At 40.3% G+C, this 16,229-nt stretch overlaps 1 protein-coding gene across 12 annotated transcripts in view; it reads left to right on the top strand.

The window, feature by feature from the left end:
• SYTL2 (synaptotagmin like 2) overlaps positions 1-16,229 on the top strand; it is a 104,504-nt gene that overhangs the window by 36,558 nt on the left and 51,717 nt on the right. For all 12 annotated transcript variants that reach the window (XR_014020633.1, XM_081282112.1, XM_081282117.1 and 9 more), the window contains one exon: positions 6,763-7,253. Coding sequence is in view for 11 of the 12 variants with exons in the window: in XM_081282112.1 (XP_081138238.1) it covers positions 7,153-7,253 (101 nt within the window). In the remaining variant the exon portion in view is untranslated. The remainder of the gene's footprint in view (positions 1-6,762; positions 7,254-16,229) is intronic.

Here is a 16,229-nt window from a genome sequence, read left to right on the forward strand (position 1 = left end):
ACAAGAATAGGAAGTTATACTCCATGTATATATAATATATCAAAATACATTCTACTGTCATGTATACTAAAAATAAAAAATAAAATTCCCTTTTCCCCTATTTCCTCTTTTTTTTTAAATTTAAGATTACCAAGCCAATTTCTAGGAAATGCTGGCTCTTAGTTACAAAAGCTCAGAATTGGAGCTTCTACCTTTGGAATAATCTTTGCAAAAGTAAAGGCCTTTGATCTTGAGGGTAACTGTCGGCGTTGAATGTTCCGTTTTCCCTCCTTGGTAAAAATAAACATATTTTAGATGATTAGCTTATATTCCATCTGTGTCTTTTTATTTTTCAATTCTTCATAGGTTCATTTCACTTATTCATTTTATTAATTAATTAAACTCATATTTTTTTGAGAGGCAACATCGAACCAGTTACAAAACAATTTATTCTTTCTTTTCAAGAAGTCCAATTTAGGGGCAACACATTAGGATGAGTGATTTGTGTGCTTTTTTTTTTTTTTTTTTTTAATAGAGTGCTGAGAGCCCTGACCATGAAGAAACAAGAAAATATTCATGAAGCTTTGTTTCCTAACAATTTTGCGTGGGCAAAATTTGCTTTTCTTAAATATATTTCTCTATAATCATATAACAAACCATTCTGATTGAGTTTAAATATATGAAGTCTGTTCTTTTAGTAAAGGTTTATGGTTACAGGAATCTATGCTATTCCAAGAAGCCAATGAACAAATATAATACCTGCATGTTGACACAGGTGGCTTTTTTTCTCTGTCTGTTGTTTCCATATCTATCCATAAAGCAAACCCAACAGACCCAATCATTTTTCTATTCCTAAAAAGTAGTGCACAGAAGAGCAATCCATGTGTGAGAGACAATTCAGATGACCCATGGGAAATGACCAAGCAGGAAGTATAAGGTACAGAGGGGGGAAAGTAGTGAAAAGAGAAATGGATTATGAATTAGGAAACCTGGATTTTGGTCTTCTCTTTGCCTCTATCTGGCTGCATAGTCTCTGAGGGTGGTGACTCAGTGAAAGATCAAGAACAATGGCTTCAGAACCATAAGAGTTGGGTTCAGATTACAATTTGGTTGGGCAACTGTAGACAAATTATTTAATTTCCTGAGCCCTGGTGTTCTCATGTACATGATGTGGAGAATACCTTCTTTTCTGGGTGGTCAAACTGATTACTTGGGATCATTCTTAGTGTGAAGCACTTAGCACTACCTCCTCATTTTTTTAGTCCAGAGAAAAATGACCAAGATCATGAGAGGTTTAGAAAAACATCATGTGAAAAATAGTTAAGGAAAGAGGAAGTTTACCTTCCTCTCAACAAAGATGACTCAGGGAGAGCCTGAAATATCTCTTTCTTTTCGGTTATTATGTGAAAGGGAGAGTTAACTGAATGCGGTCCCAGAGAACAGGATGAAACAGAATCAACATGTGGAACTTTTAGGCAGGTCAATCATGGTAGAAAGTGAGCCTGAGGAATGGAGCAGCCCAGCAAGGCCGTTATCACCTTAGCACATGGCCTGGCACACAGACCTGGTGGCCTACTGACCACCTTGTCTTGAATACTGGGGGCAGACCTTTCTGCTGGGAGGGAGACAAGCAAAGATTCTGGTTGTCACACTCAGCTTACTCCATTCTCACCTTTTCCTGAAATGCCTGTGGACTGTTCCATCATCCTTTGATGCTATCGTGATCTAAGAAGTTTACAAAGCATTTAATTTTAGAAATGATTGGTTTTGAAAGTGTTACCATGAGGGATGAATCCATTGATCAGGGGTTTTCTTTTTTTGCCAAGCACCATTGTTTCCAACTCAAAGCATGTCTGTTCCTGCTTTCTTACTGCCTAGATTTTTTTTCTTTCAAGTTTTCATTCTCTGTGTCATGGGACTTTCAGAACAGTTTGCTTCTCTTCTCAAAACTCATCATGTGAGGGCTGGGGATGTGGCTCAAGCGGTAGCGCGCTCACCAGGCATGCGTGCGACCCAAGTTCGATCCTCAGCACCACATACCAACAAAGATGTTGTGTCTGCCGAGAACTAAAAAAAATAAATAAATATTAAAAAAATTCTCTCTCTCTCTCTCCTCTCTCACTCTCTCTTTAAAAAAAAAAAAAACTCATCATGTGAGAGTCACTGCTTACACAAGTTTTCCCTTTCCTTCCTTGGAATCTGTAGGCTTTGTTAGACCAACAGCTGTCTGGGACAGGAGAAGATGCTTTCTGGGCCCCTCCTTGCAGCACAACATGTTGGTTGGGAAGGAAAATCTTTTGTTAACAGGGATGGAACCTGGGTTTGGTCAGATGAGTTGATTGAAATTAGGGCTTTAAACCCAGCTCTTCTTCTTACTTCCCATCAAAGGTGAGTGCTAACTGTTTAAATTTTAGAGAGTTGACAAGAAGAGGGGCATTGGCTTTTATAGATATGGTATGGTAGGGATGACACATGGATAATAGGAATTGAGCACAGACTATATTCGAAACCCCCAAATTTCTCTTCTTTGCTGCTGTCCCTAGAGCTACTTATTGTTTCATATTTGTCTTTTATGGTGTCCTGCATTCTCCCCAGAGTCTCACAATAATCTCCCTAAGGAAGGGAATGTACTCATCATACACAGAAGATAATTAAGACTTAGTCATGTGACTTAAATCACAGTGTCACATGCAAGACCTGGAGCTAGAACTCCCATGAATATGGATTTGATTTTTTCACTTATAGGCCCTGAGTCAGGTTCTTGTTAAGGGAAGTAGAAATTTAATCCCCTTCCACCTGTTTGTTTATTTAATAGGCATAAATACTTTTGTGCCTATTTGAGTGGCAGGCAGATCCTGGATATAGTAAGCACTCATGGACCCAAACCATGCCCATAAACTGTGGAGGACAAACATGAGTAGATAGAAATTTGAGACTGTGTGATGAGTACTGTGTCAGAAGAAGTCAACTGCTAATGTAGCACACAGGAGGGCACCTACCTGGCCTTGAGAGGTTAGGGAACGCCAGTAAATGACACAGGGGTTAAGACCCAAGAGGGAAGGTATTCTAAGAAGAAAGAACAGCATATGCAAAGCCTGAAGGCAAAAGGAATTGAAGTGCAGAATGCCTGGAGTGTAAGGAAAAGAGCTTAGAGAGGAAAAAAGTCCTAGCTTAACAGGTCACATTAGGTATTTTTAGCTTTAGCTCATGGGCAATGGGAGGTTGGTAAAGGGTTTAAAGACTAGAAATGTTGCTTGGTTGGATCTGGGTTTTAGAAAGTCACTCAAGAGCATGCAGAAGATGGGTGGGAGGGCTGAATGCAAGGAGAACTTTTTGCTCAGCCCAGGAACTACTCCTTCAGCAAACACATCAGTAATCCCTGTAGACTTGGTTATATTCATTCCCTTATGGAGATTATTGTGAAGGTCTGGTGAGAATAACAAACACTATAGAAGACAAAATTCATTCTCATTATTTTGCATCAAGATTGCCCGTTGCTGAATGCCAGCTGTGGGCTAGTGATTCTTTAATGCTTAAGAAGAGGATAAGGATCCACAGACAGAAGAGTTTTGTTCTGCCTCTTTAATTTGAGGAATCCAGGTGGAGAGGAGCCTTAAATTAGATGTCAGCATTGGGGTGGTTTACTCTGACAAATTCATTGGCAAATGTCAGTCTCGCTTGGTGCAAAACCTCATTTGGCTTCATTCTCTTTGCAGAAAAAAATAGAAATATAAAACCTCCCTCATTGTGAGGATTCCATGAGGTGATGGGTAAAAAGTGCCAGGCATGTGTTTATTCCCTTATTTTTTTCTGTCCTTCCTTAACACTGAGGCATTCAAAGTAAAAGCTAGAAATCTTACATGCTGTCTGACCCACTTCCTCTCTGACCTCTCTTCCTGTTCTCCTGGCACACTCTGCTATACCAGTGCTGGCCTCCTTGAGCTTTCTTGAATAGACAGACAACCTCAGGACCCTCACATCTGCATGGCTTGTTTCCTCATCTCTCTCAGATTTTTGTTCAAATGTCACTTCCCCAATGAGACCTACCCTAGCCAATCTTTAAAACTCCAAGTCTTCCCACTCTCCCACATAATGATTCTCCTCCCTACCAGCCTTGATTTCCTCCATAGTTCTTATAACCTTCCAGCATGTTACATAATTTAATTATTTAGGTTTTCAATTAAATTTTTCATTTTTTTAATATTTAGTTTGATCATGTACTCTTCCCAGTAACATGTGAGTTCCACAAAGGCAGAAAGTTCCTTCAGCATTATTCATGGCTGCATCTCTGGTGTGTACAATAATGCTGGGCTCTCAACTGGTTGTAGGAAGGAATGAAATGTTCACTGAGCCCTCAGCCGTCATCCAGAATAGCAAGAGTTGGGTGAACACTGGTACTGAAGAATCTTCGCTGTCCCCTGAGCACTCTCCTGAAATCTGGCTGGATAGTGACCCCTGATTAGGAAGAGAAGGGTTCTAGCCCTTCATTCCTTAGGAAAATGAGAACATTGTCCTTTGCCTTGTGAACAGCTTACTTTAAGGGAGAACTTTTAACTCTTAGAGGCTTCTTCACTTCAGCTTGTAGTTGTCCTTGAAGGTGTGGAAACCAACATTTCCCCCTTCAGCAGCTCTTTCAGTCACCACTGCTGGGCTGCCTAAGTTGTTTTTCTCCTTTACTCTCTTCCTGTCCCCACTCCTTGAACTTAAAAATAATCTCTTATTGAAGCGGATGGCAGGGTAAGGCCACACTGGGCACACAGTATCCAGAATGTAGCGTAAATCTGTATGCTTGCCCCGCTTTGAGTTCTGAGGAAGTTACTGCACATGAAATGAAAGGAGGAATTGAGGTGGCCATGTCTGGGTGATTTGAATATTTGGATTAGTTTCATTCATTCATTTACTGAATTATTTATTCATATTTAGAGTTAATTAGAGAGATTGAAGGTAAAGCATTAGGGTTGTGGAAATACACAGAAGAGAAAGCTTTTTTTATCAATCAAGTTTCTGCTACAAATGTGTTGTATAACAACCCCCAACTCCAATGGCTTCCAACAACATATATTTCTTGCTTTCAAATCTGTAGGTCAGCTGGAATGGCCCTGCTATACGTGGTTCAGGCTCAGGTCTCTTACAGGGAGGGAATGAGGAGTTAGGAACAGTAACTTAATCTATCACAGCATTTAACTCTGACTATGGAAGTTAGGGAAGGCTCCCTGGAGTTGGTAACTTTGATTTTTCCTAAAGCATAGGTAATTTTCCAGACAAGGAAGCAATAACATACAGAAGTGTATTAAATTTTTAAAATATTGAATTAATGTTTTAATATTGAATTAAGTAGTCACTGTAATATGCAAAAGATGTAGGAAAAGAAAACAAAGATCATCAGAGTACTGCTCTGTCCATTAAGTCCAAACTTCATGGGGTAGGTTAGAAAAAGCTATAACACAAATGAGGAAAGAAAAATTTATAATCAAGTGTAATCTTATTTAGCAGGATGGAACAAAAGTGTGAGCTCAGAGAGGAAGCTAGAATGTATTTTTAGTAGCTAGTTTTGGTACACGATGCAAGCTATGGGATGTTTTAATTCATTATTTTATTTAATCCTTTTAAGGATTAACTATATAACTTGTAAGGATAGCCCAATGTTAGGTAAAATGAGCAACAAAGCCTCAGAGTGGTAGGTAATTTGCTTAATGGCTTATAGCTAGCAAGTAGTAGAGGAAATACTTCTCAGTCATTATGGTTTGCAAGGAATTTATTCATAAACTTCACTCAGTAGTGTAGATACTCTGTTTTGTTCTTCAGTGAGGTTGCTTTCAAACTTGTCGTACACATGGTTTTGAGTGTCTCCTGTATGTGCAGCACTTCCCTTGTTAAAAGAACCTAGATCCTGGAGTAGATAATTTTCAGGTCCTGTCTGGCCTTGGCATTCTTTATGTCTTACCTTTTCATTTCACATGCATTTAAGATGCCTCAATAAAGTAGGATTCCTACCTATGTTGCTACTCAAAAATGCTTGCAGTAAGGTTGGGGTTATAGCTCAGTGGTACAGCTCTTGCCTAACATGTGAGGCACTGGGTTTGATTCTCAGCACTGCATATAATTAAATAAAATAAAGGTCCATCAACAACTTTAAAAAAATTGCTTGCTGTAGATGGTGGCATGTTTTGAAATTCTGTCTCTTTCCTCCTTTTTCCCAGTTTGTATATACATACCAGCAAGTATTCAGAAATGAAAGGAGGCAAGGTTGGTAGTTTCCTTCAGACCCAGCAAAGGTTAGAGGTGCAACTTGGTGAATAATAACAATTCCACTATTCTGCAAACTACCTCTACCTAATACTAGTTCTCCTGTCAGTACAGAACTCATATTTACTCCATTAGAACGTTTCTACTTGTGAAGAGGTGAGCATTTATGATTTTTATTTCTAGCTTCTTATCCATAATTATGTGACAATTGGAATCACATCTCCCTGTTCTTACCTTTAGCTTGACTTTTTAGCTGGGAGTTAGTGGAGAACTAGTTCCTTTTCTGTAACCATACCTTACTCAGGTGATCGTTAAACATTGACAGGCATTTTTGTGTGCTCTGCATCTTGGCAGTCTGGAGTTGGGTTGAAGCTTATTTTGTGACCCATTTACCACATGCTCAGGAAGCTGGCAGAACTGGTTTCTCTCATCTCAGAGACCATCTCATATAGTAGTTTGAAAATCTTGAAATTCTGAGCAGTGCTTATAAGAACTGCTTCTCACTTTCTCTCCGGTTGTTGTCTCATGATTTGCCAGGTTGGAGACTCCAATGTTGCTGCCACTCACCAAATTGACAACCAGGTGGAGAGAGAATAGACTGCATCTGAGTCAGACTGGTCCAGAGAGGACGCATGCTAGGAATGCTCTGAAGGCCCTAGCAAGAAACACCACATCCTCCTGAAAGCCTCTTCGTGAGGTCATCCTACGGACCACTGTTGCCTCATGGAAAGGGGCATTTAGGATTCTGCTGTCAACCCCCCAAAAACTTTTGCTGAGTGAAAACAAGACTTTTGCCACAGGACTAAGCAAGATATTATTTCATTTAATTTTTGAAACTTTTGATCTTTCTGATTAGAATCCTGACTGTTGAGCCTTGAGAATTTTAAGATACATTTATTGCTACTATTTTTATGCTCGCTTCTCAAAATGATTGATTTAAGCTTCCTGACAGAGGAGGAACAAGAGGCCATTATGAAGGTTCTGCAGCGGGATGCTGCCCTGAAGAGGACCGAAGAGGAGAGAGTCAGGTAAGAGACCAAGGACTCCTCAGGCACGAGGAAGGAAGAGGCAGTACATAAGAAAATAGGGCATTTTTTGGTTTTGTTTTCAACCATAAGTGGTAGTTCTGACTTGGAGCCTAAACTTATGGGTTCCAATTTTAGGTTTACTTCCTGGACAGAACTCTTTCCTCCTCATGTCTCTTAAATTACTCCATTGGATGTCTGCCAGAAATAAGGTCTTGATTAAACACTTAAGCCAGGTGCAGTGGCACATGCCTGAAGTCCCAATTACTTGGGATGCTGGTTTGGGGGATCAATTAAGCCCATGAGTTTGAGACCAACCTGGGCAACACAGGCCAAGATCCACCACCCCCGTCTCAACAGAAAAAATAAAAATAAAAATGAAAATAAACAAAAACCTGCATTCCTTTAACTTCTTAAGCACTGAGTTAAAAATGAAATAGGTACAAACATATATAACTACATCCATATGTGTGTGTTTTTATATCTAATTTTGAAAACTGAAACCATGTTTTTCTAACTGAATCATGAACTAATTTAGAATTTTTAAAACTTTATAAAATTTTTAAAATAAAAGACATTTGAGAAGTAGCTCAAATGTCAGCATACTTTCAGAAATGTTGGTATCAGTTTTAATAGCAAAATTAAAAATACTCTCTGAGCAAGTCAAATTTTCCTTAGGCTTGAGTCCCATAAAGAGGAGTGGCAACTCTGACACACTACCCTTGTTGGGTGGAACCGGAATGTTCCATGTCAACATTCCTACCACTTTCACTCACCTTTGTGATACAAAGAGCACTACAACAGCCTGTTGAATAACTGGGCATAGTCCAGACCCCCATTTATTATTTGTGTAATCTTAGGCTTTGAAGGCAGTGAAAGGCCTCTTGAATGTTAATTGTACTAATTTTATGGTCCCTGTCACAGGAGTTAACCAAAAGGGGCATAAGCCATGTTCTTACTTCCTGGAATAAAAGGACCATGAACAATGGATTTATTTGCACTGTTTTCCATATTTTGATATTAATTGAACATGGATATATTATAAAAGAACATGCTGAAATTTCCTTCAAGCACTGCAGACTGTATGATGGTAGTGATAATTCGTGCATAGACATTGTTTAATGAGTTACAAAGGGCTTATGCACACATTATTGTGTGGGATATAATTATCCCATCTGATGTATGAGGAAATTGACGTTGAGATCGGTCAGATGACTTGCTCAAGCTCACATGAACAGTAAGTGTCAGAGTGAGAGGGAAGTCTTCATCCATTAATGCCTCCTCGTCAGACAGGTCATCCTGGCACCTGGAATCCAGAAGGTGGTGTTGTGGTGTGAGGCAAGACACTGAATGGTAATCATGAAACTGGGATCATGCACTTTCCCTCAAGCCACTTGCACTACTCCTGTTCCCAGCAGGTATTGAGCAGTGTCTCCCTGTGGCACAGAATTGATGCTAATCCTTCACCACAGCCTCTTGATAGCATTATTGCTTTATCCATTCACAATTTATAAAGCCTTTTCAGGAACATGGTTCTCTTAAGTTGCTCACAGAAACCCCGAGATTTCCATGTCAGGGACTTTTACACCCATTTAGGAATAAAGTACCAGCCAGTCTTTAGCCATTACAAAAATGCTGCAAATCTCTTGGCAGTGTTGATTTTGCAGACTGTCCTTTGGTCTTCTATTTCTGAATGTGTCCTAGCAGCTGCTGAGGGTGGAGCCCTTATGTTTTGCTTTTGTAAATAAATGATAGGTAAAAGGCTTGGCTGACAAAATCTAGTGTGAGTCAAGCTCCATCTGTCACTTTTTTAAATTCTAATATATAATATATGACAGCAGAATGCATTTCAATTCATAGTACACATATAGAGCGCAATTTTTCATGTCTCTGGTTGTACACAAAGTAGAGTCACACCATTCGTGTCTTCGTACATGTACTTAGGGTAATGTCCATCTACCACTTTTGTGGGGGACTTTCTTCCTAGGCAGGCACCAAGCACCTCTGTGGACTTGACCATGGGCAGGTCCAAGATTCTAGGGCTGTGAAGGAATGACAGTATGCACTAACGGAGATCAGATGGGTACAAAGTCACAGCCTGGGGACACTGCAAGAACCCAGATCATGACCTGTTCCATACAAGAAGAATCTTGCTATGTCCCTTTTTGGTTTAAAATGTAAGGGTCTTGTGGGAATGGTTCTGAAGCTGTTCTGTTTCTGGACCAGAACTGGGTCTCTGAAAATGATACACCATGGGCTCCTTCACCACCCCTAAGCTGTTTGCCTTTGCCTCTTCCATTAGAGTTACAGTTTGACAGCTCTGGAAAGAAGGTTTTTTGGTTCATATCAATAATTTTATAGACAATAATTTCCCAGAGAGGGGAAATGATTTGCCTGGGGTCACACTAGTCAGTGCTAAACCTATGATAATAAAAATTCCTGGTCCATTGCTTTTCCCTCTGCCTTATGCTATTTTTCTTCCAGGAAGAAACATTAAAAATTAAATCATAATACAGGGAAAGAACTCCCTTTCATGAACCTTGGAGTCAAATCCCCTCTCCACCACTAATCAACTCCATTAGGCAAGTTATTTAACCTCTCTGAGCTCAACTCAGAGACTGAGAATGACCATAATGTCAAATTTAAATGATAAAGTCAGGACTAAGTAAAATAATTCTTAATTTTTTTGACATGTGATAGGTAATGGATACATTTCAGTTTTCTTATTTGCCACTCCTCCTGTGCCTCTACAAAAGGACAGAAGATTCTGGTTAATAGTCTGATTTCTTAACGAGAAATGATTCCTAAAATGCTATTATTTATTGCAGTAAGATTTAATTGAGTACCTTTTAAGTGCAAGAAACAACCCTGAACAGTGAGTGATGTGAAGGGAATTCCAGGATGATTGAAAACATGATCTCAGCCTCAAGGAATTTACCATCTAGTGGCCTTTTTTCATTTAATGGATTATCACTTGCAAATTTAAAATCTAATTTTTTTTTCTAACATGATTTTGTAATGCCCCAGTTCTCCTAGTCAGTTTGTGTCTTGGAAACACCAATTACATAATTACAGTATTAGCCTAAGCAAACCATCATTAAAAAGGCAAACATGCCACTAAAATTCGACTGGTCTTTCAAATGCTAACTCTTTTTGGGCCTTAGCCATGAGGCCTTTACTGATAGATCACAGCACTATTGCCCACAATCTCAGACATTGCACAACCCTTTTCAGTAGGGCTGTATGTGATGTTTAGCATTTGCCACTCCCAATACATTCAGTGCTTTGAATTGTTCACATCCAAGCTCACTCAGGACACTTTGGAGATGATTTGTGAGTTAACTCCCACCCTGATTTCATGGATGAGAAAACTGAGTATCATGCAGGGGAAATGCCTGTTTCCTAAACTCCTCAACTTGCTAGTGGTAGAATATGGACTTGGACCCAGGGGAACGTCCTCTGTGATGCCTCTGGGAGTACAGTTGACAGGATAACAGTTCTAGGCCACTGTTGCCACTGCAACTATCTTTTGTGCTCTCTCCCTGTAGCCATGAGTGCTGGGCCCACGCTATCCTCATTTCTAATTCTTGGGCAGAGACATTTCACAAGCCTGCCTGCAAGGAAGCAGACATCAGGATGGATGTTTTTCTCTCCTCCACCCCTGCCCTCTGTCTCTGTCTAGCTTGTCCCCGCCTTCTAAGGGAACACTACCATACACACATATGTAATTTTAGTCTTTTATGGTTTGAAAATGACACACTGTAGAGGTGGTGTTTCCTGTGCTTTGCGTCACACTGCCAGCAGGAAATTGCTGCACATGCCTGTCTGAACACCACAGCAGCACCACGTCCCCAACCCCCATATAGGCAAACCACATCTACAGTGAGGGGTGTTTCTGCAGTAGATACCATCTCAACCACCACCACATCTTATGATTCTCAGCTGCCTCCTTCAGACCTTAAGTTCCTTTTAAATGAAGCCAGTTGTCATTGAAGAACTGACTTCCAGGACCTCTGGCAATGTTTTCTGTGAAAGCAAAGAGGAAAGAAACCATCATTTATCCAAGGACTGCATTGCACACAGAGCTTCCCATACACTTTCTCCTTTCATCCTCAGAACAGTGTAGCTGAATCTGTTCAACAGATGAGGAAATAGGGCGAAGAGGATAAGTGCCCTGCAGGATTAGCACTGATCCAATTCCAAAGCCTGTGCACTGAGCTGCGCCTCAGCTGATTGTGGGGATTGATGCTGTGTCCACTCTAAGAGATGCATTTCATGTCATTTTTCACTGTTAGAAACATTTGCAGTTTGCTTTCAGTTATGTTGGTTTCTCGATTCTCCATCAAAGGTTTCTACCACTCTTTCTACCAAGAAAAAGTCAAGTGTGACAGCTGTCTTAGAAACCAAAATCATGTTTGCTTCTCTGAGGCAGGACAAGGTAGTGGAAAGAATGCTAGCTGAGAGTTAGGTTGGGCTTCTGGTCCCAGCTCTGTGACCTTCAGCCAGTCTCCTAACTCCTCTGGGCCTGAATCATTTCATTTAGAAATTGACACCATCTGTGACTATATAAGGTTTCTTTCAGATTTCACAGTCTAAATAAACATCTAAGAGTAATTTCAAATTATACTCTTACCAGCTTGCCCAGAATATATTGGGGGATTAAACAACAACAAAAAACTGGTGAATGGGCCGGTCATCTTTCTGGTCAGCCTACTGATTCTCACGGGCAACAGTAGACTAGATAACATCAACCAGGTCCCACACATAATGTTGGGCCTTTGCCTAGTCATGTTGAAGAGTTGGAAGCTGGGTGTGTGCCTATGATCACAAGGAGAAAGAGGGGTGTGGTGGGGAAGATGCTGAAGGTAGAGAGGAAGCATTACTGCTCTTCTGGCTTTCCTCTGTAAGTCCTCACACTCTGTGCACCCAAAAGGGTCAACCTTGGCAGTTAGGGTTGTAGATTTATTTTATTTTATTTTTTAAAGAGAGTGAGAGAGGGAGAGAGAGAATTTTTAATATTTTATTTTTTTTTTTAGTTATCGGTAGACACAACATCTTTGTTTGTATGTGGTGCTGAGGATCGAACCTGGGCCGCACGCATGCCAGGCGAGCGCGCTACCGCTTGAGCCACATCCCCAGCCCGTAGATTTAATTTTTATGCACAATTCCAAGAATGTGCCTGGCGTCTGAAAGGGATTTAATGAATGGATAAATGAGTGAACAAATAACCAGACAGGGTTTAGATCTGGCCTTTAGGAGGCAAATTGACCAGTTTATGTAATTACAGAGGAGGCAAATTGACCAGATTATGTAATTGACTAAATTCTTTATATATCTTGTTGAAATTATAAGGACTAAGTGCTATGGTGCATGTTAACTGCCAAGCATGTGGTTCAGTACAAAGCAGATACTTCGTGTTAGCAAAAGGAACAGGGGGATGGGTAGAGAACAATGGGGACATTCATCAGGGCAGTGTCCTCTCTGGGCCAAAGGCACTTGGGTCTTCATTCTTCCCACCAGCCCACAGGTATTTGCTGGGATCTTTGCTGTGCTCAGCTCTCTACTAAACACTGTTTGTGTAGAGGATGGTAAAGGACAAAAAGTGTCAGTCCCAGGAAACATACCCTTTGCTCATTTCAACTAGATGGTACAACAATTAGAAAATTCAATGCTAATTTGCTTGGTGCAATTACAGTTCAGGAAAATTAGGCAATCAATGTGGGTTAGAAGAAAAAAATTTAATAGCATCACAGTGGAACTTTTCCGTGTTCATATTTTTATAAAACTTGGTCTTTGGTATCACACACATGGGGTCATCTACAAAATATAACAAATGACTAAGAAAAAAAAAGGGATTATTAAACATAGTGGCCATGATAGTCTTAGGAAATATGCAAGTGGCACTTATTAAATTTTAAAGAATTCTTTTGCCACTTTATAACAAAGGGTTCAGAAACCCTTTATTACCAAAATGGTACCAGTCTTTTTAGGGGCCATTGTTTCTAGTGGTCTGATTCTTACAGCCTGTGCTTGTTGTGCACAGGCTGGGGTTTACTGGCAGTCATTTAGGTGAGAGCAGATCAAGAGTTGCACAAAGATTCCTACAAAGTACCTTTCAGTCAAACACAAATAAATGAAGAGAACTGAGGGTTGTTATGCTACAAGGTTTTGTGGTCTCCTTTAGCAAGAATGATGATGGGTACCATATTTTGTGGTGTTTTTTTTTTCCTGTTCTGAGGATGTCCTGTCTTACCAGAAGACCCTACATTGCCGTGGGGCATGGCTCACGGAACCTTGGCGGTGACAGGCTCTTCATTATCTCTAGCCTGACTCAGGCAGGGTGGCTGCTAGGTACTTATTTGCTCACTGTTTTTTTTCACTCAACAAACAGCTATTATTTGGTATCAGTTCTGTGCCAGGCTGTGTACTATGCTGGGTTACAAAGGTGATTAAGATGTGATCCTTGTCCTTAAGGAGTTTGCTATGTCCACAGATGAGTGGGTGAAACAGATGTGCAAATAGATCACTGGGACACAGTGTGGTGAGTGCTGTAGGGTGGGGCCATGGGAGCATGGGACAAGGTAAAGGGTGCCCCCGTGCTGGAGCTGGGTCTAAGGATAAGGAGCAACATTCTGAACAGAGAAGCAGGGGGCAGATGTCCTGGGAGCCTTCAGAGTCCTTGGCCTCTTTCCACTCTAAAGCACTTTCAGGCAAACAGTGTGATGAGTTATCTCAGAATCCCTGCCTGGTAGATCCTATGGTCCCTATCTTCACAAGTAAGAAGACTGAAAGTTGATAAAGGCTCCATAGCCTTCCCATGTCCCATCTAGGAAGAATCAGAACTGGAATTTGGACCTAGTTTTGATAACCTTCAAAGCCCATATCTTTCTGCCATATCATCCTCCATTCCTCTAGCATCTACAGAGGTCTCAAAAGAACTGTTTGGAAGACAAAAGCAGTTGAGTGTGTTGGCAAATGTTGTATGGGAGTAAGTGCTGGAAAATGAATCCAAAAAGGTAACTGAAGCCAGGTGGTCTGGGGTCTCACAAGACATTCCTTCAGTGTGCAAGCACAGAATAAATATCCACTCTTTTCTAGACACTTAGCAAAAATGTATTGATTGAATACAGGCCCTGTATTCAATTCAGGAGCTCACTCCGGCCAAGGAGAGGCGGGAGGACTTTTCTCCTCTGGAGTTGAACTTGGGCTTGGTCCTGTTGAGAGGAGAAAGAAAAAGCTGCACAAGCAGCCTGACAGGGGTCATCTGCTCTGCTCAAAACCTGAGGCAAGGAGAAACTATCAGAAACCATAATTAGAAGGATAATGTCTCTGAAGTGATGGTGTACTGTCACCATTTTGACTTAGAGATACGCTGTCATGACAATGTGTGGCCAAGAATTGTGATTGAACATGTTTGGAGTAGGGTCACTTCTTCCTAAGTGATTGGGAGAGGAGTGGAAATGCCAGCAGAGAGTGGGTAAATAGATATCTCCAGGCATTCATTTCCCATTATAGATCTTGATATCTAGTACTCCTTTGCTCACCAAAGGACATTATTTATTTAAGGGTCTATACAGGTAATATTTTGAGAGTTTATTTAGAATTCTTTTGAGTTAGTTAAATAACACAGGAAGCCCTTTAGAGAGAAGACACATTGCTAGATCTGGGGTGATTGTCTCCCCACCCCTGTTTTCCCTACTTCCAGCTATGCCTGTGTCTACACAACATTACACCAAGCCTTGATGCTACCTTGCTCCATTGCATTCTCTGGCTAAAACAGATTTGCTGCTTTAGGAAGGGTACATATGAGCTTGAACGACAATCATAAAACCCTCTGAGTCTTGTGTAGCATGTCATTTTCCAGGAGTTCAGTTTCCTTAAGGCTTTTTGGATACTTTATTCTAAGTATATCTCTGGGGTAAGAAAAGAGATTTTGGATCCTTTTTTTTTTATTGAGATAGTCTCAGATTTACAATGATTATTTTATTGAAATAGAAGCAGAGGTTAAAAGACTGTTTAACTAGAACAATGTTTTCCTAGTCAGTATGATTTAGAGAAGTTTTAAGATGGTAGCATTTGTTTTTGTTTGTTTTAGGCTTTAGCTTTTCAGTGAACATGAATGATTGGGGAATCCTTAAAAGGAGTATCTGCACAAATGGTATTTGCTTGCCCATTCCTGTTACCATATTTGGTCTACCTGATTCTAGCCCACTAGTTTTGCTTGTTTCCCTACTATTAAGCACAGGGATGCCATACCATATTCTTCACAGACTTCTAGGAAAGTCTGATAAACTCACTTCATCAAAATGACAGGACTGATGGGCTGGAAACTATCCCACTAGGTTTTTTTTTTTTTCTTTTCAGTACTAGAAATTAGACCCAGGGGCCTTCAACCACTGGTCTACATCCCCAGCCCTTTTTATTTTTTTATTTTGAGACAGTGTCTTGCTAAGTTATGGAGGCTAGCCTCAAACTTGAGATCCTCTTGCCTCAGACTCCCAAGTTGCTAGGATTACAGGCATGTGCCACCACTCCTGTCTTCACTACCAGTTTTCTTGAGAGTTTCTTACGTGCCAGTCATGTACAGAGGGCTATTTACATGTATTAGCTTAATCCTCAGAGTAACCACTTTTACAGATAAGGAAATCAATGCATAAAGGAAGCTGATATCATCCTTCCCTGGGTTATTTGCATTTGAAGAGTGGACACAAAGGACTGCAACCAAGACATGAATCTACTCTTGAGAAATATCATACATCATCTGAGGATCATGGTGAAGCCTTTAGGTTTAAAAAATGTTGGCCTTGAAATTTCTGACTTTCCAGTTAAAGGGAATATTTGCTAGTAATCTGGGAGATTTATGGCATAAAATGTTGCGAGCTTCATTTTTCCTGTATGTTTACAAATTTCTTTATGCAGTGTCACAGTGAACTCATTTATTTACTGTGGGTTCTTAGTGAAGTAAATCTCTTTTCCTTT

Source organism: Spermophilus citellus, assembly GCF_964194105.1.
Source record: "Spermophilus citellus genome assembly, chromosome: 2".
Taxonomy (NCBI): domain Eukaryota; kingdom Metazoa; phylum Chordata; class Mammalia; order Rodentia; family Sciuridae; genus Spermophilus; species Spermophilus citellus.